The sequence below is a fragment of the Pterocles gutturalis genome, unplaced genomic scaffold (assembly GCF_000699245.1).
Source record: "Pterocles gutturalis isolate BGI_N339 unplaced genomic scaffold, ASM69924v1 scaffold16238, whole genome shotgun sequence".
NCBI lineage: Eukaryota > Metazoa > Chordata > Aves > Pterocliformes > Pteroclidae > Pterocles > Pterocles gutturalis.
The window spans coordinates 1-18,846 of NW_010118328.1; the positions used below are offsets into that span (position 1 = coordinate 1).

Sequence of the window (18,846 nt, forward strand, 5' to 3'; positions counted from 1 at the left end):
GTTGTGCCATTAAAATTGTCTGAAATGACAATTGTCTGAAATGACTGTTGTCTGAAACGACTGACACAGAAACAGTCAATTGCTTCAGTGTTGTCTGAAATGACTGACACAGAAACAGTCAATTGCTTCAGCAAATGCAAGTAACTGCAGGTTTGCTCTCCTTTTATTTTTTCACAAACATGCTCTAAGTGTAATAGGAGATTATGCACTTTCATTGATGAGTGTGTACTCTGAGCTATCCTGGAACACTGCACAAATTAAGCAATTTAAATCAGGGACTGTTGCACATAACGTACACTGCCTAAAAAGTATTATGGAGTCCTAAAGTGTGTATGGGCTGTAGGCTAAGATACATAGTACAGGAAAAAGAGCACAGTAACAGAAAAGCTCAGAGGGATGAGAGTTGACAGAACATGTGTCAAGATTTGATAGGAGAGTTCCTGCTTGATTTTAAGCCTTGAGCAAGGATCAAACTGTAAAATGCCATGACGTTATTAACTAATTTTTTCCATTCTATTTTTTGTTGTAAAGCTGGAAAGATGGCCTTGGATTATGTGCACTTATCCACAGACACCGACCTGATCTTATTGACTACTCCAAGCTAAATAAGGTCATCAGTCTGGGTGGTACAGCATGCTGTCCTGCAGTGATTTGGCTCTCTTCTGGTTTGCTTAGCATGTTTTCTAAAAGACAAGCTGAGGAGTGCATACTAATTCTGACTGGCTTTCTATGCTCCCTTTAAAAAAATCAGTGACATGGAGGAAAGGGCCTCATGACTGTCCTGTGTCCTTCTTTCCTTCCCATTACAATTACTTCAGTATTTAATTGCAAATAATCTGGTCCTCAGCTGCCAGGCACTTGAAGACTTTTATACTTCCCAATATGGATGTTAAATCTGTTGTAATTCTCCATTCACCATTGATAGTATTGTACAATCCATCCTCTTTTGTGTCTGGTGTAAATGGCTGTAGATTGCAGAGCAGTAACCAGTGAGATGATGATTAATCCTAAGATTCCTTAGAACAAACACTGCCCTTGGTAATCAGCAGTATGCAATAAGTTACTAGTCTTACGCAGAAAACATTCACCAATTCTTAGATTATACTTCTACCTATACTTCCAGACAAGTGGAAACAAAACTGATATCCTAACTTCCTTAGGTAGTACCTCACAGAAAATATTCACCAATTCTTAGATTATACTTCTCCCTATACTTCCAGACAAGTGGAAACAAAATTGATATCCTAACTTCCTTAGGTAGTACCTCACAAGGATTACAAAACTGTTTTATTACAGGGTGCTACGCATGGCTAAATGCATATTTTCTAAAAGATACCAGTCACTTTGTGTTGAGAGGGAGCAATGAGGAGCACGTAATAATGTATTTTATTACAGGGTGCTACTCGTGGCTAAATGCATGTTTCCTAAAAGATACCAGTCACTTTGGGTTGCGAGGGAGCAATGAGGAGCACGTAATAATGTCATAATTTCTGGGTATCATTACTGAAGAATAAAACCTAGAAAGAAAGTGGAAAATTGATGTTTAATGGTAGCTCTCAATAAAACACCAGTAAACACCAGTAAAACAGAAAACTTAATCATGGTTTTAATTTGTTGAGTTCAACTTTTCATTTTTGGTGAGAGAGACTGGTAAATCATTGACTGTATTTTCCATTCCCATTCCATGCCCTTCCATTACAGATTGATTTTACTAGTGGAATTAACTGTTATCAGAAACCCTTTGATGAGGGAAAAGATGAATGAAATGAACTTATTTGAAAATAGTCTGCTTTATATGTATGTTAAATTTACCCTGGGGTCCCCAAGGTGTGCAGTGATGGAAATTAAATGAACTTATTCCTAAACGCATAAGATTTTAATTTAGGCAGTTGTTAAGAGAACTGCAGATCTGAACCAAAGGGCAAAATATTAGCCATCAACAGCAGCTTGTTCTCTAATTCTATATACAATGTTTCCTATGGATAAAAAGATTTGTGGAATGACTACGCTACCTGTCTCTGTGTACATGTGCTTAAGCATGGCACAAACAGAAGTTAGTTTGATTGATTTTATGCTTTAAAAAGTGGTACACAGTACTAAACTTCACAGTATAACCATCCTATATATGAGTGCTGAGAAAAGGGAACAGAACATAAGCAGATCTGCTTCAGCATTGCTGTTTCCCTCTTACAGTTTCCAAAATAAGAACAGGTCAGGTTTCAAACTGAGGCTGAGCTGTGGCACGTAAAGCACATGCAGAAAAATCCTAAAATAGATCTCGCTTTTCTGACCTGGCTGTGTTTGATTGACTGCTCATTTTGGTTACATTAACAGCTGTCTCAGTGTCTTGTTTCTTGGTTTCTTATCTCCTGCATGCTGTCTTTTCCTTTTCTCACAAATGTGTTTTGTGTGAACTTGTAGCTGGAAAAATGGCCTTGCTTTCAACGCCCTTATCCATAGACACAGGCCTGATCTTCTTGACTATGACAAGTTAGATGAGGTATTTCTTTAGCTGTAGCAGAGATTTTTAGCTACTATGGCTTGTAGTTTTGTTTAAAAGGATGGGTAATGGAGATCTCCTCCAATTATTCAGTAGTTGCTGTGATTTTAAACAAATCCTTTACCAGTGGAGCACTGTTTACTCATGGACTTATTACCAAGCACAGAAGTAGGAGGTGCTCATCACTCATCCGTAAGCAAAGTGTTTTATCCTAGTCAATAGGTCTCATTTAGATTTAGTGATTTTTGTCCCATTTAATTTCAGTAAGAGTTTTTATATACACATTTAGTAAATGTAGTATTACACATGTTGTCTCGTGTAATAGCAAAAATAAGTTCATGAGTTTTAAATATTGTCCACATTTTAAGTTCCTCTTAATGTCAGTGATACACAAAACTGCTAAATGATGATAGAGTGAGAACTTGCGATTAGAGACTTTGTATTCTATAATACCCAAATTGTTGGGTTTCAAAATGTCGACTCTTTTTCATAACACATTTTATTGAACATGAAGCTTTTTAAGGAAAGGCTATCTAGTGTGATAGGTTTATAGAAAGACATTTACTGGCCTCACTGCTTATGATACCTGGCATATGTATGTATATGAGGAACAGACTTCTGTGAAATGTAAATGATTGCTGTGATTCCATAGGAAGTAATCTTACTAAGTTCATTTCAAAGAAACAAAAGCAGCATGCTTGAGACTAGATCCTTTTATAGGAAGTGTTTGTATTCAAGTGGAAGCTCTGGAAATTCCCTGCAGAAAACCTGTTAACATTGTTTCACTGCCCTTTGGCATTTCTAACTTTGCTCTTCTGTGTCCTATTTTCCCAACCTCTCTCTGTAGACGTTGGCATTGTTCACAGCAGCTATGATCATTTAGCAGTTTGTGAATACGTGAAAATAATAATACTAGCATTAATGGCATGAACTGCCATTTCACATAAGGTGTTTTCTCTCAAAGCTGATCCAGGAAGGCTGACTTAAAAGCAGCCCTAATCTGACACACTATTCAGTTGTCAGCAACAGCTGTTTGTAGTGTAAGACATGAAATATGTACTGTTTATCTGAACTGTGCTCGCTGCTTCCTTTCTCCTTCCTTCAAAAACCAAAATCAAAATCTCAAAACCAGAGGAAGTTCTTGAATTTCCACAGCTCTAAAATTCAGTTTATAGAGGAAATACAGATTTGTCTGTGCAAGCCAAAACTGGGAATTTTTGCTTCTTCTGGAGAACTATTCTTCTGGCTATGCTTGCTGCTTCTTGTGCATGCACCTGACCAACAGAGAACTCAGCAGAATTCATATCACCGTAATATAACATACAGAAGGTATAAAAACATGCAAGATTAACTTTGTGATGAATGTTCTAGTACAGCCTACTGGACCAGTGGCCTTGACTGTATGTATTGCTGCTGTACGTCATTCAGCATTAACTCAGAATTATGAGTGTACACTGCATAAATTATCTATGTTCCCCTCCAGAACATACTTGCAGCAGAGACCTAGCTGTGCATAACAGCTTATTACTATTTTCTTTTGAAAGTATAGCAATAGATAGACCAAAAGTTCACACACCTATACTCTGCTTTTTGAAGAACGGTAGTTGTGACTCCAGTTTACAGTTTGGAAAAACAGAATAAGTTTTAGTGTACCTACTGTAGTCTTGCTTCAAGGAAAAAAATATCTTTGACTAGCTGTATTTTCTTCTTTAATGCAGGATGACCCCATAGGAAATATCAACCTTGCCATGGAAATTGCTGAAAAGCATTTGGATATCCCTAAGATGTTGGATGCAGAAGGTGAGAGTTATATCTTAATGAAGTTTATGTTACTCACAAGCAGGAGACAGTAAAACTTCTTTTGGTTTGTATCTAGCAAGTTTTCAACATTCCTTCCACATGAATCACAATGGAGCACCCTGCTTTGTTTTCAAACAATGTTTTCCTTCTTGTTCCCCATGTACTGGATAATTTCACTCACTTTTTGCTTCATTCCTTATTGTTTGTTATTGTTTGTATTTATTATAGTACTTTGGGCCCTAACCTCAGCACATGGCCCTACTGTGATAAAGGAGGTAAAATGCAGGATCAAAAGATAATCCTTGTCTTTCTAAGTTTAATAAAGGGAAATAAAACTGTTAGCAGCTTAAAGCATATTCACTTTTAAAAAATATTTAAGTGAGAGGGCCAGAAATAGAAATAGAAGTACATAACTTTCAAAATATACTAACAATGTGCCTCCTGTGAAAGACAGCTAGGTTGAGGGAAGCATTTTTTTGTTCATTTTAATTGTAAACCTTTTGCAGTGATAGTTTTAACAAATAGTTGCATATTTGGTTTATCCTATAATCTTTAGAGTATTTTGACAAATAACAAGGAAATAATTATTTAAATTTCATTACTTTCTTCAAGATAACCAAACTTTTGTACTCCAGGCAAAAAATAGTGCCAAAGTACTGGAATTAGCCTACACTAGTTGAAAGCATTCTTTTCCAAGTATGCAGACTCTTCTCTGGTTGCTTGTCAGTAGAGCAGTGATAACAGGGGAATTATCCAGGGCACTCAGACTCACTGTGTCTGCTCCCCTTGAAGTTTTTGATTGGAAAGTTAGGCCAATACAGGATGATTTGGAAAATTCATGTTGTAACCTCTTCACTGAATAGATGTCTTAATTTCAACTTAATTCTTCAAAACTAATTGTTTTCATTTTTTGAATTGCAATTCCCCTTTCAAGCACCACTTAATTATTTTACTCTGAAATACTGTGCAAGGAATAAACAGAAGTGCTACCTCCTTACCACTGAGCACTTGCTACTGTCATTCTCCTTTCCTCGTTTTTTTCTCTTCACATACAATGTAAGATACCTTTTTCACTCCTCACCAGATTTTCTGCCCTTATCTTACTAGTCTCCTTCTTGTCAGGGAAGGGGGAAATGAAATCATGCTTCTTCTAACACCCTCTAAATATTCACTATAATTTTTGACTCTCTTTACTTCCACTGTGTTCTCAGTGGAAACTTTGCAAAGTTTTGTTCATAACTATGTGAAGTAGATGCAAAATCAGTAAATACATTCGTCCTGAACTTAGAAATCTCACTGTTAATATTAGAAATTGTCACCTCATTCCTGGGCCTTTTCACACCAGTATCTTCCAGTTCCTTACATTGGCAGGAATCCTTGCAGCCTGCACTAGCATCATTCATCACCCAGCCATAACTGGTGTAAAATCACCTTCTTCTGCCTTTCTCTATTAAGTATTGAAAAGGTCCATTTTTACCAATGTACCCATACCTTGATAGCACCCTCTCTGTGCTTTTGCTCTTTCTTGCCATAACAGGGACAAAGCTATCAGACAGCCAAGCCAAACTCTTCTGTTGTTTATGCTGTTACCTAAAAAGACAGATTAGTGCAGGGATTGCAAAACTGTTACTCTCTAAGCTTTTCTTAGCACAGAATGTATTTCTGGACTGCAGGAATTCTACAGGTTTCCAATATATGTCAATACCCTGTCAGTCACAGGGACCCTGTGCTAATATACACTGTACTCACTCCTTTTTTGTGACTGTCAGTGGCTGTGTTTAACTCTGGAATAATTCTAGTGATTTAGATGAAGTTGTTCTGGAGTGACAGTGAAGCTGAACCCAGTAGATCTGCCAGCTGTGCCATCTGCTTGGAAGCTTTCACAAATCAGAAGGTAGCAATACCCTTCTGTATAGTCTCAGCCTTCAGATGTTTTGCCAATTCAGGGAGATTTAAATCTTTTCTATTTACTGATTCCTAAAGCTCAGGTAGCTTTGCAGTGATACTAGTAAACAGCTGCAACCTGAATAATGGTGTATTTATTTTAAATCCTTACAGCACTGAGGTGGCATCATCAGCATAATCTGATGGAAGTACCTTGTGAGAATTTCTGAGCAGTTAACCCTCTTCTCTCTATACAGATGTAGTAAACACTGCCAGACCTGATGAAAGAGCCATTATGACTTATGTTTCCTGTTACTACCATGCGTTTGCTGGTGCCCAGAAGGTGAGATTGTAGAAGATGGATCAGATCTCATCCTTCACCTTCTGTCTTGTTTCTTTCAGCAGTTTTTCCTCTTCCAATCTTTTCCTCACTAGTTACTAGGACAGCGTCTTAGACCTGAGCTCTTTTCCTGTTGCCTCATTCTCTCTGTGAGCCACTATCTCAGTAGAGCCAGTAGTAGTCTATCCATTTGTTCCATAGAAACAAACTTTCCTGTCTTATCTTTCCGTATATTTACTAATAATATCCAGGAGGTTTTTGACAGCTGGTTACTGAAAGGGATAGAGGACATTATTCTCTTTAATTGAACTTGTATGCATTCATCTGAAGCACCTTTAAAAATGCAAGAGGAAAATAAGCTCATAATGAAAAAACAATTTTAATAGCAGAATGCTATCTTTTTTCTCCCTGCTGGATATTATTCCTGCTACGGATGTCAAAATCATCATAACAGATGCTCAGAAAATAAACCCTTTTCTTATGCTTTCAGGATTGTTTTTAAAAAGTTAAATGCTTAATGGTAAGTACAAACAGCAACATAAAAAGTTGCCACTATGCAAAATAGACACAGAAACATACACAGACATCTCAGAAGAGCTCTGAAATCATGTTCTTGTGAAACGAAGGAAAATTTTAAAAAAGCAAGGCAGTTCAAAGTTGGACATACTTCAGGTATTAGTAATATAAAGAATACTGATAAATAGTGCTAAGGTTATAACTAATCCACATGCAACTTCCAGAGAACATCTCTCCAGATCAAAATGTAGGCTGTCTTTCCTGAGTCTTGGTCAAAAATCCCCTACATTCTAAGTCACCAGACATATGCGTGCCAGTTCTTAAGCAAATAGTCCCGCTAAAATTAAGATCACTCCTCCTGTGACGATACTGCAGGATCAAGCTTATTGAAAAGTTCCACCTCTTTGTAAGAGCTTATGTTCAATTTCTAGTGTATGTTTTACTCTATCAACAACCACCAGTCTAACACTACATTTGTTACAGCTTTGTAGAGTTTCTAGAGTACAGAACTATGGACAAGAAAGCAATCAGAATGACAAAATGTTGTGCTTTTTAAAATTCATCTTGTTTTCTACTCCTCGATTCTTTTTTTGTTTTGTTTTGTTTTAATTTCTCCCCCTGCCTTGTAGATATTGTGAACACTCCCAAACCCGATGAGAGAGCTATCATGACATATGTGTCCTGCTTCTACCATGCTTTTGCTGGAGCAGAGCAGGTATTAATCAACTGTCCCTTCAGGTTGCTGTGGTTTTGATTGCTTGTTTGACATTTCCACTAGTTTATTAAAAAAAACCCTAATTTAGTACTTTGTGGTTTTGATTAACAATTGCAAATATTACTTGAGCACTAATACTTGTTTAACCGACACCTGAACCTGTTTTAGTTACATGTTGTGTAGCAAGTTGAACTTTAATTCCAATGGACATTCCTCTTTCTAATTTTGGGTCTTTATTTGGTGATTTTTATAAAGACTATTTCAGAAAAACTGTATTTGAAGGTACTGTGAAATTGAGTTGTTTTTTGTTGCTACATCAAAATCTTATGTGTTTGCTTCATAAAAGAACGTTTGACTTCTGGAGACTGAGACTATTCTAGACCTACTAATGCTGAGTAGTAATTCAGGGCTAGATTTTCAAAGATGCCTGAAGATGCAGAAAGGCACAGAAGACATCCAACACAGTATTTGTGCCTGGTTCTTACTGAAGCCAACAGAATTATTTGTGGATCAAATTCTTAGTAAAAAAGGCAGGAACATCAGATCTGTCGCACAGGATGGGATTCTCACTTAAAAATGTAGCATTTCCCACTGTTCTGCTTCATACATTTCTAGCCTACAATTGGACATAACCCAATTTATATGAAAAAAAAACCCAAAAAACCCAAAGAACCTTTAAAATAGTTGATAATTTTCCTTAATCTTCAGGATTTGATTTCCGTTCCTGTCTGGTGGGCCTCCTATACCTTATCACAGCACAGCTATCTCTTGTGCCTCTTGCTTCTGGGTATGAAGGTCTTGCTATTCATGCAAAAGGAGGATTCTAAAAACTCTGTAACACAGGAGTCTACACAGATATTTATTTGATTAGATATACTCCAGACTCACATGTGTATGAAAGTGTAGATCTGTGATGCCAAACTATTAATGTAAACGTTAAATACGACAGAACTACACACAGCCTTCATGAATAAATTTGGCAGGAGGCATGAGAAGATTTGCTTCAGTAGTTGAGTTGCATATATTCTCAAGGGTATATGTACATATGATGTGCATACATAGAGTGGTCTGGGACCCCTGAATCACATGCAATGTCTTTCCAGTGTGGCTAACAAATCTAATACTTTTTTTGGTGTCATTTTAAAAAATAGCCCAATAGGATAAGTTTAAGAATGGCCTATGTCATCTTTGAAAACAAAAGATTTCTTAGATAACTATAATGGCAATGTGAAATTCCCCCTTGTATAATAAGGCTTCATTGTACAACAAGGTGATTTCTATGCTCATCTGTACCTTGTTCAGGCCATTGGAATCTGTGACTACAGAAGGAGGGTAAATATATCTCTAAGTATCCCAGGAGCGCAAATCAACAACTATACAACAATGTGATTTTTATTTGTAGCAGCCATATTCTCTCTCTTTCTCCAGGCCTGTACCTTTCTCAGAATGATTTTAATAATATGTCCTGTTCATTTGCTGTGTTTTACAGGCTGAGACTGCAGCTAACCGGATCTGTAAGGTGCTTGCTGTGAATCAGGAAAATGAGAGGTTGATGGAAGAGTATGAGAGACTAGCAAGTGAGGTAAAGACAACTGTATCTGTAATGTGGTGATAATTATATTTGTGAAATACTGAAACATGAAAGATTCATGCACTGTCTGCAAGACAGCAAAGTGAAGACACTAGGAGGGTAAATCTCACAGTGGTAGGGTACCAACCTCAGTTGCCCAAGATGTCAAAGTTCAGGTGGCTCCTTTGCCACAGACTTCCTATGTGACCTCCATCAAGTTGCTCAGTCTCAATAATGAGCCAAAAAGGGTGTTTTGAGGATTGTCATTGGTCTGCCCCAAGATGAGGCTTGCTGTCACTATAATCTCCAAAGACAGCCATCCTTGACCACATTTGGAACATAATAGGATCCTGTCACTCCAAGCAAGCCCTCTGGCTTTGTGTACTGCAAAACACACCCGGATAAGGTCTCTCAGGGTGTTCACAATGCACCTGTGAACACAGGCAGTAAATGAATGAAGAAAGGGAGCACATTGTGCTCCTTCTGTCCTTTCTTGGTAAATGGCAGATTTTTTGAGTCAGGACTACAGATGTGTAGTGCTCAAGTGAGAGCTCCCTTGTCTTTATTGCATAACGAGATCATAGACACAAAGTCAGTAGTGCTGCATTGGCACTTAGTTTAAAAAGTATTGTTCAGCTTTGGAAATCTTATGCTTACTTGCCATTAGGGCACTGATATCAACTGAAGTCAATAATAATAAAATGGAGCAAATGTGATTAGGATTTGTGCATTCAATTTGATCTTTTTTCGCTGCTTTTCCATTGCCTTTATTTCAATTGTTTGTGTTGGTTTAAAAGCTTTTAGAATGGATTCGCCGGACAATTCCTTGGCTGGAAAACAGGACTCCAGAAAAAACAATGCAGGCTATGCAGAAGAAATTAGAGGATTTCCGGGACTACCGCCGCAAACACAAACCTCCCAAAGTCCAAGAGAAATGTCAACTGGAAATCAATTTCAACACCCTGCAGACAAAACTGAGAATCAGCAACCGGCCAGCTTTCATGCCATCAGAGGGAAAAATGGTTTCAGTAAGTAAAGGAGGCATCAATACTCTCTTCTCCTTTTTATCAAAGTTCTCACAAAAATTTCAGCGTGAAGGATTGAAATGCCATTTTAAGTCATCCTCAGAAACTTCAGTTTGTTGCACTTTATTGATATTAAACCATTCTTTTTACATGTTCCTTTTCATTCTAGAATCTCGCTTTCTCTTAAGTGTGCTCCTGCCTCTTTGAAGGCTTTCGCCAAGAGCGAATTGTCTTGAGATGTGAGATGATACAGAGCTTCCTTTGGGAGTGTTAACAATACTTCTCTATCAGTGAGGGCAAATATTATTTATTTAAGCAAAACTCACAGTGATTTCATTGGCATTTTGGTCATCAGACTTAAAGAAACAGACACCACTCAGTATATCTTTCTGCTTTTTCTATTTTTTTGTATTAAATTCTTTTTCTTATATCTGTGAAGATAAGAATAGTCAGTGCCAAGAAGTCTTATCTACTGATAAGTATTGTGACTTGACTGTAGGTCAAAACATTTCCTGTGGAATATAGCAAACCTGTTTCTTCACTCTATTGTTGTGTTTTGGTTGCTCAGATTTGCTAAACAGATGATTGCACTATCTGAAAAGGGCCATTGTCCACTCCTCATATGCAGAAAATAAGGGGCCTGTCACTTCAGTTTCCTACCCATGTGTGTGAGTTTCTGAGGAAGTTCACGAAACTTTGAGCATCACAGAAAGTGAAATGAATTTGTATTCCAGATAAAATATGCACCAAATCTTCTTGATACTGGTTATTTTGCTATTGTCAACTTCCAAGAGCAAAGCACATTTATTTTGATAACAGACAGATATGTCATAAAAGAACATGCACATTGTAAAATGGGAGGTAAAAACAATATATTGTGAACGCACCTGAATTCATAGCTGTGCTGGGAAGTCATCTGTGTAGGGGTTCCTTTCATGAACTCACCTGAATAGGTCACACTATTAGGAGCAGACATCTGGACTACAAGACTTCCTGAGCTGCCTGACAGCATTTTCTGTGATTCTGTGTTTTTACAAAATCTGGCCATAAAAACTTCTCTTTTTGGAGTAAAATTGTGAATGAATCAGAAATCTGCAAATTTGGATAAAAAGAGATTATAGTTTCATCCCCTCTCTGCCATGTATTCTCTTCACAGGATATTGCTGGTGCTTGGCAGAGACTTGAACAAGCTGAGAAAGGCTATGAAGAGTGGCTGCTGAATGAAATACGAAGACTGGAAAGACTTGAACACTTGGCTGAGAAATTTAGGCAGAAGGCTTCCACTCATGAACAGTGGGCATATGGTGAGCAGAGATGGCTTTTAACATTTTTAATGTTTTAATATTCAAGGTTGAACTGTCAGTGCTGAATATTTGCCAGACAGAAACTCACTCATAAGTAGTTTGGCCAGTTGAAGAAACCTAAAATAATACCAGACAAAATTGCAGGCTTTGTTGACTATAGTCATGCTCCCAACTTGTAGGCATGTTGCTAATGAAATGTAACTGTAAAAATCATACTCTTGAGGTAGTGAGTCAAACTTAATAGGAATATTCAGCGTTGGAATAGAGGCCATTACTGCTAATGCATTCCTATGTATTTGTACACCAGCAATCCAACCAGGAACACAGTGACACCACCGGTTAAGTGTGAAATTATTAACAGAGTTACTCTGAGTTGATTATCATTTGATCATCGTGATGTTTTGTATAGTCCACATAAACTACATGATAATGGACTCATTTCTGCTTTGCTTCATGTCCTGGATTCCACCCCATTTATAGTTCTGTTTTTTAATGGTAGCCTAACCTTATATGTAGTTGTAATGGCTATAGGAACGTACACTGGCATACAGTTCTGTTGGGGACAATTAAACATAGATCTGCTCTATCATCCTATTGTTATCCTGACAACAGTTCCTGCTTCAGCCATGCTTCTGGCTTTTCCCAGCTAGAATCTTTTCACACTGTGAAAGTAAACCTGAGTCCATCCCGTAACACAGTTGCTGGAAGCATACAAGGCTGTAAATGGTTGCCAAACAGATACTAGAAGGGAAACTACACTGTTTATGAGCCCTGAGGGCCTATTTTCTTAGCATAAACTACTCATGGTGACATGTTATGGTTGTTATGCAGGGAAAACGTCACATAAGCTGGTACATAGCAAGTGAAACAGTAGTCCCTTCTGGCTCTAGAATTTGCAGAACTGTGTAATGCCATGTGGTGAGCTGCCGTTGTGGGGGCTGTCTGTATAGACTCAGTTGTCCAACACAGAAGCTACTGAGGAGTAATATTTCGGTTTCTGATTTCTTTTTTGCTTATCTCGCCTTTTTTAAATAGGTTGGCGTTTTCCACTTAGAATTCAGTGTTTGATACAAAAGGCAGCCGCACATCTCATTTTTTCTTTTTTTTGTTTGTTTGGAAGTGCTGAAATGAATAATGAATTGAAGGTAGAATGTGAAAAAAATAACAGATCATTAGTAAGAGTGAAGCTGAGTGTAGCAGTGTGATTTCTGGTTTTGTAAGTCTACTCTACAAAAGACTCATCACAATAGTTTAGAGCCCCAGTTTTTACCAATATACTATTTTTATGGCAGTTTCAAGCAATGTAATACTCGCTATTTTAGGCCAGTATAAACAGCCTATGCAAAAATCAAGGAATTACCGAGACATCTTTAAAAATATATATTTCCAATTAACACTGTTTTCAGTCGGGCTGGGACTTTATCTCACACACATGATTTTTTTCACCATGCCTCAGTTTAAAAAGTTGACTAAATTTGCAAATAAAAAAAAATTAGTAAAAAATGACTAATATTTTAATTTCCTCTTTCAGGCAAAGAGCAGATCTTACTTCAGAAGGAATATGAATCCGCTTCTCTGACAGAAGTCCGCGCCATGTTAAGGAAACATGAAGCTTTTGAGAGTGATTTGGCTGCTCACCAGGACAGGGTGGAACAGATCGCTGCCATTGCCCAGGAGCTGAAGTATGTTCCATTTAAAGGCTTGCAGCTGCTGACATTTAACTTTGTGATAAACTCTTTCCAATGAATTTGATAGTGTCATAGGTACCAACGTAAGAATTCCAGAGATAGCTTCATAAGTATATTATCTGAGCTGGTTACTGAGACCTTTCCCTCCTCTCCCCCTTGCCCCCAACCAAATATAGATATTCAACTGACCAAAATTATTTGAAAGCAAACATTTTAAAATTGTCTTAACAGTAAGCTTTTAGCCTTAGCTCTACGGATGCGTCCATTGTGTGCTGATGGGAATGCTGGAGGTGTTTGTTTCTCAGTTCAAACAGTCTGCTGAGTGGTACTGGCTATGAGTTGTTTAACTTAGAAAATAATTTCACTTCAACAAATTACAGATCAAGCATCTTCACTTTAAAATCAAGTGTTTTCCCACAAGTATAATGGTCCTTTCAAAAGGCTTCACATCCCTAAATTATCTCTATAGTAGTGGCTAGTACACTGACTTTCCTGAAGCTTTAATTGTCTCTAGTATACTTGTTTTCACAATTTCTTTGCATGATATTTGGAAGTGCCCTTGTCTCCATTCTACAGAAAGGGCAGTGGGGCATATGGAAACTAAATTTGCTCAGGGTCACACAAGCCATTTAGCACACAAGCTATAGGCTCTCCTATAGGAGAGCAGAGGTTTTCACCCACAGTTCCATCAACTTAGCCACAGGACCAGCACTTGCTCACTCAGCATACTGCGCCCGGAGAAAACACAGCCAAAGCTGAGAACAATTCTACAACACATTTAGGCTACATCTGTGTTGTTGACATCAGCTACCTAGGTCAAAGATGTGAAAAGTCAAGGCCCCTGACTGACAGACACCCTTATGGCAGCAGAAGTCCTGAGTGTTGATGCAATTACTCTGGCTAAACTCTGTCTTTATTGGTGGAGCTTGCTTTCGTTTGTGGGCAGGTTGTTAATTCACCTGTACGATGCACAGTTTTGTCAGCAAAGCTCTGCCCACGCTGACAGGACTGTAGTTTTACATACTGATGTCCTTTTTCTGGTAAAGTTGTCTTGGTGCATACACCAAGCTAAGCACCTTTGATTTTATAATCCTATGCAGTGAATTGCAGTGGTTTTGTACTGTAAATCAGTGGCACTACTCCTGATCTGAGCAATTTGGCACATACTTAAATTCATTGCTCACCTGCAGTATAAATCTGGAAAGCCAACAGGAACAAATGTGTTGTAGCGGTCGAAACAGGAGCCAAGATCAAAATTCTCAGATTCCTGCCCTTGGCTTGAGCTCTCCAAGTTTCAGTTTCTCACCTTTTTGAATAGGCAAAACAGTTACTGCTCAAAAATCAAGTGTTAAAAACATGCCCTCTTTTCACTTGTGAAGGACCATGACTTACAAACAGCTCCATGTTCATGAACAATTTAAAAATGAGAGAATTGTCTAAAAATATAGTTAATACCTGATAGCAGCAGCACTTACAGTAATTGGATAATTCAAATGGATTTAGAAGAAAAAATCCATTTTTTCAAGATTATTTAAAGGAGGAAAAGTAAAACAGTGGGCAGAGAAGTCTGAAAACACAGTGGAGATTTCACTGAGTATAGGAGCTTATGAAACACCTTCTGTCATGCCTTGTTGCGAAGTTATTTGTTCCTCTTTACACTAAAGAAAGTTTCTGAAACACCTAATCATTGTTAATTCAGCTTCAGCTTTACAAGCGATAAAAAGCTTTCGGAACGTAGTGTACATAGCCCAGCATCTGCTTACCAGCGTCCTGAACCCTGTGTCCTTTACCTCTGGTGAGGCCAGCGAACACAGTATCCTGCCTATTTTAGGATTCTCTCTTCTCAGTTGTTTCAGTAATTTGCTGTGTGAAGTTAAACAAGTTATTTGTGGCCTGGGCTGCAAAGGTGCTGAAAGCCCATTGCTTTTAGAGATGTGCTACTTTGATTTCTGCTTCTCCATACAATGGGGCTACCAGTGCCCGATTTTTCACTGAGACTCGGTAGCTCAGTTTGGCTTAATGCCCTTTGAGAACACTGAATGAAAGGTCATAAAGGTCAAGTTTTATTATTAGCTACAAGCAAAGGGGCAGCTTCTATTTAAATATTAATTTTAATTATTTATACATAATTTTTCACACAATGCTATTATGGAGGATTGTTGATTAGTGCTGTTTAGATAAAGGATTTGTGTGTGTGCTCAAGCAGGTGATTCCAGACAGGATGCTGCTCTGAGGTTGTTTAGTTCCAGCCTGTATAGACTTAGAAATCCTTATCAATGAGGCATGACAAGGCTTGGATAGGGCTATATACAAAGCTGGAAAAAATCAGGCATTTCTAAAATGGGATTTGCTGTTTATAACATAGCAAATGCTAAACAGAACATGAGTGAGCTGTAATATGAAGTGCTGTATTCATTTATGGTCTTGTGTGCTCATTTCAATGTTTTCAATCATCAAGATAAAATTTTTGGAATGTAGTTTTTTGCATGTCCATCACATAAGTATAGCAACTTATTTTCAGCCTAGAAGACCACTATCTGTAACACTGATTTGAAGAGTCTTTTTGCTTCTGGAAACCTGGGCTCAAATTGTGCTTACGTGCATGATTAACATGAGCCTGGTTCTAAAGCAGTGCTAAAGCATGTTGCTCAGCAGGTTATTTTTGTGACACTATCACTGTTCCTAAAGTGATCTCATACTTTAGTACTTCTCTGGATCAAGACAAAATTTGACTGAATTGTTAATTCTTTACAGATAAGATTGAATTATTTGTAAGATCAGTAGAAATAGCTTAATGAATTTTAAATTCCAAAGGCTGTAGATTTCAAATAACCAACCAAATAGGAATGATTGTTCTCTTGGAAGCTCTGCAACACATGTGCAGCAGTACTTTGTGTATGCATGGTAAGCAACACTTCTTTTTACAATGTGAAATCTAGTCTCTTCACAGCTTCATTGTTGAGAGAGACACAAAAATTCATAGGAATGTAAAGGAATGTAAAACTGTTTTTTATTTCCAAGTAAACAATCATAGAATCAGAGTCATAATCTCCTATGAGTTGTTATTTCTTCCTCTGCTCCTGCTTTGAGCAGAAAAACATTCTTTCACACATATGATAACTTATCTGAAGTCAGCTACAGCAGGCCCAGAAAGGCAGTGGAGCTACAATGTTTAATGCCACTTGGTGATCTAACTTATGATTTTTGACTCCCGAATGCCCTTTATAAAGTTGTTTTGATAATATTATTCTCCTGCCTATTTGTCCACAGCACATATCCCTGGAAGAAATAGGATAGCAGAGATCTTGTGGGTAATGACTGAACCGCACTGGCAGAGCTGGTGGAGGAACATTGCACGTTACCTTCCAGGACTTTGACCAGAGGTGGTACAGTCAGTCCCTCACTTTCATGGAAGTACACCTGCCCTTATCCTAATCAACAAAAGGAGATAAGTGATCCATTGAAGCAAAAAGAAAATTTGCAGTACTCTCAAGGATGTGACTGAAGTATCTGGAAAAATACTCTGTCCATATTCTGGTACATTAGATTTGGTATGTGAAAAGAGACCAGAATACAAATTTCCATATCCCATCCACTTGGTGAGCTCACAGCTCACACAGGAATATCATCTAACAATCTCAATATGCTGTAATGATAAAAACCAACTTCCAGCCAAAAACTTACAGCAATAAAATATATCTCAGCCTGTTTAATCCAAAACTCCATGCTTCCAATTTAAAATTCTGTAACAAATGGATGGCTTTGTTGCATCCATTGAAGGCTAACAAAAAGGCTTGCTCTAAAGGAGGAAGCAAGTTTTTGAGTTAAGGAGCCTTTGCATAGGATGGCTTGCTGGCAGCTTTGTCCTTACATGTAACAGTTTGATTCTAGCAATGTTGGGTTGGTTTTGTTATTTTAAAAAATTGTTATGGTATTTTATTTTTACTTGTTTTACCCTTCTTCATTTTCAACAGTCATTTGATTACAGCACATCTGAAGCCTCTTTTAAACAGAATGGTTTAACTACTTCTCAACTTCACCCCAAACCAGATCACTCTGAGCTTAGAGGAGGAAGCACGAACACTGCCCCTGGCCTACAGTGTAGCTTCATGGAGGAAAGCTACCTCTGTTCTCATTTTGTCCCCTGTGATTCCCTAAGTTACTGGTGGAAGTGACATCTACATTCCTCTTGCCAATTGCCTAGAGAGGAACGTTCAAAAGAAGGGAAAAATTTTATCTGCATTTAATGTCTAGTTCAAACCTTAAAGTAAATCTTAGCTTCATATTGCCATGCTTTCACATAATCACAATCTCCACAATGTTTAGTACTGGGCAAAGTGTCCTCAAGGAGCAGCCAAGAGCTAAATTCAGGGGATGGTAATGCACCAATTAAAGTGAGCTTCCAAAGTGCCAGAAGCAGGTATTTTATAGTCATGACGGCTGCAGCAGAACCAAGGGGATTATCTGCCACTGAGGTAAAAAATTCAATTGGAGACAGACTCAGGACAGAGCCTTAAAAAATTATTCCAGTCTTAGGCAGAAGAGTAAGTTGCTTTCTGTCAGGATAATATAAACCTATTAAGCAGGTGAAAAAGCAATACTAACTGCTACATCCTTTGTGGGTGCACTGATTTATGCTGGTGGCGTTACATAGGTCTGGAGATTCCTGTTCTCTGAACCTGCCAGTTCGAGGGTGTAGCTCTGTGAGGAGTTCCTGGCGTGGAGGATGAACATTGTTCTCTGTGCCCCAGATCTGGGCATCCCTTATTAGGATTGCCAGACCTGTGAGAGAGAGATGATGCTTTGAATGCAACCTGAGGTCTGTTTCTGAGTTAAATTATTTCGGAGCATATGAGGCTGGAAAGGATAATTTGATTATATAAAACAAAACATACATTTCAGGCCAATTAATTTAAAACTGTACTGTTCTTCAGAAACTTGATAAAGCCCCAGACTGAAGCATTCTGGTCTTCAGGAGATCAAATTGCTTGTGCCACAGGAACAGTTGAGACAAAGATGGTTAGACAAACTTCTCTTTAATAGCTGGATGTCACAGATGGATACTTGATTTTTCTCACAACAGAGGTAGATCCTGTTTCTGTGCTGTGCTTCTTCGAATGCTGAATGTCTACATCACATGTCTATACTGCAACACTGGCTTACCTGGAGGAGAAATATTGCAAAAAAGAGGGGAAGAATTGTGTGGACAGTGGAAGATTGTGGACACTGCAATGCTCTTGTCTTTCAGAAAGTCACACAGATTTTTGTCTTTACTCTTTCTTAGTGAACTGGACTACCATGATGCTGCAAGTGTTAATGATAGATGCCAAAAGATATGTGACCAATGGGACAGCCTGGGAACACTTACTCAGAAAAGGAGGGAAGCACTGGAGGTAAACCATATAGCAATGATCAGCAGCTCAGCTGAGGCAAGGAGTGGGTAATAGAGCATTTGTTTCAGATCTAGAAACAGTGCCATTGAGCATCCACTTTGGAATCCAAGC

The 18,846-nt window shown here is 38.1% G+C and overlaps 1 protein-coding gene across 3 annotated transcripts in view; it reads left to right on the forward strand.

The window, feature by feature from the left end:
* Window positions 1-538: 538 nt before the first annotated feature.
* LOC104459383 (alpha-actinin-2) overlaps window positions 539-18,846 on the forward strand; it is a 32,573-nt gene continuing 14,265 nt past the window's right edge. For all 3 annotated transcript variants that reach the window (XM_010076163.1, XM_010076165.1, XM_010076164.1), the window contains exons 1-8: window positions 539-610; window positions 4,219-4,300; window positions 6,442-6,527; window positions 9,245-9,337; window positions 10,123-10,353; window positions 11,507-11,654; window positions 13,186-13,336; window positions 18,627-18,735. In XM_010076163.1, the coding sequence (XP_010074465.1) occupies window positions 4,249-4,300; window positions 6,442-6,527; window positions 9,245-9,337; window positions 10,123-10,353; window positions 11,507-11,654; window positions 13,186-13,336; window positions 18,627-18,735 (870 nt within the window). In that variant the 5' untranslated portion in view covers window positions 539-610; window positions 4,219-4,248. The remainder of the gene's footprint in view (window positions 611-4,218; window positions 4,301-6,441; window positions 6,528-9,244; window positions 9,338-10,122; window positions 10,354-11,506; window positions 11,655-13,185; window positions 13,337-18,626; window positions 18,736-18,846) is intronic.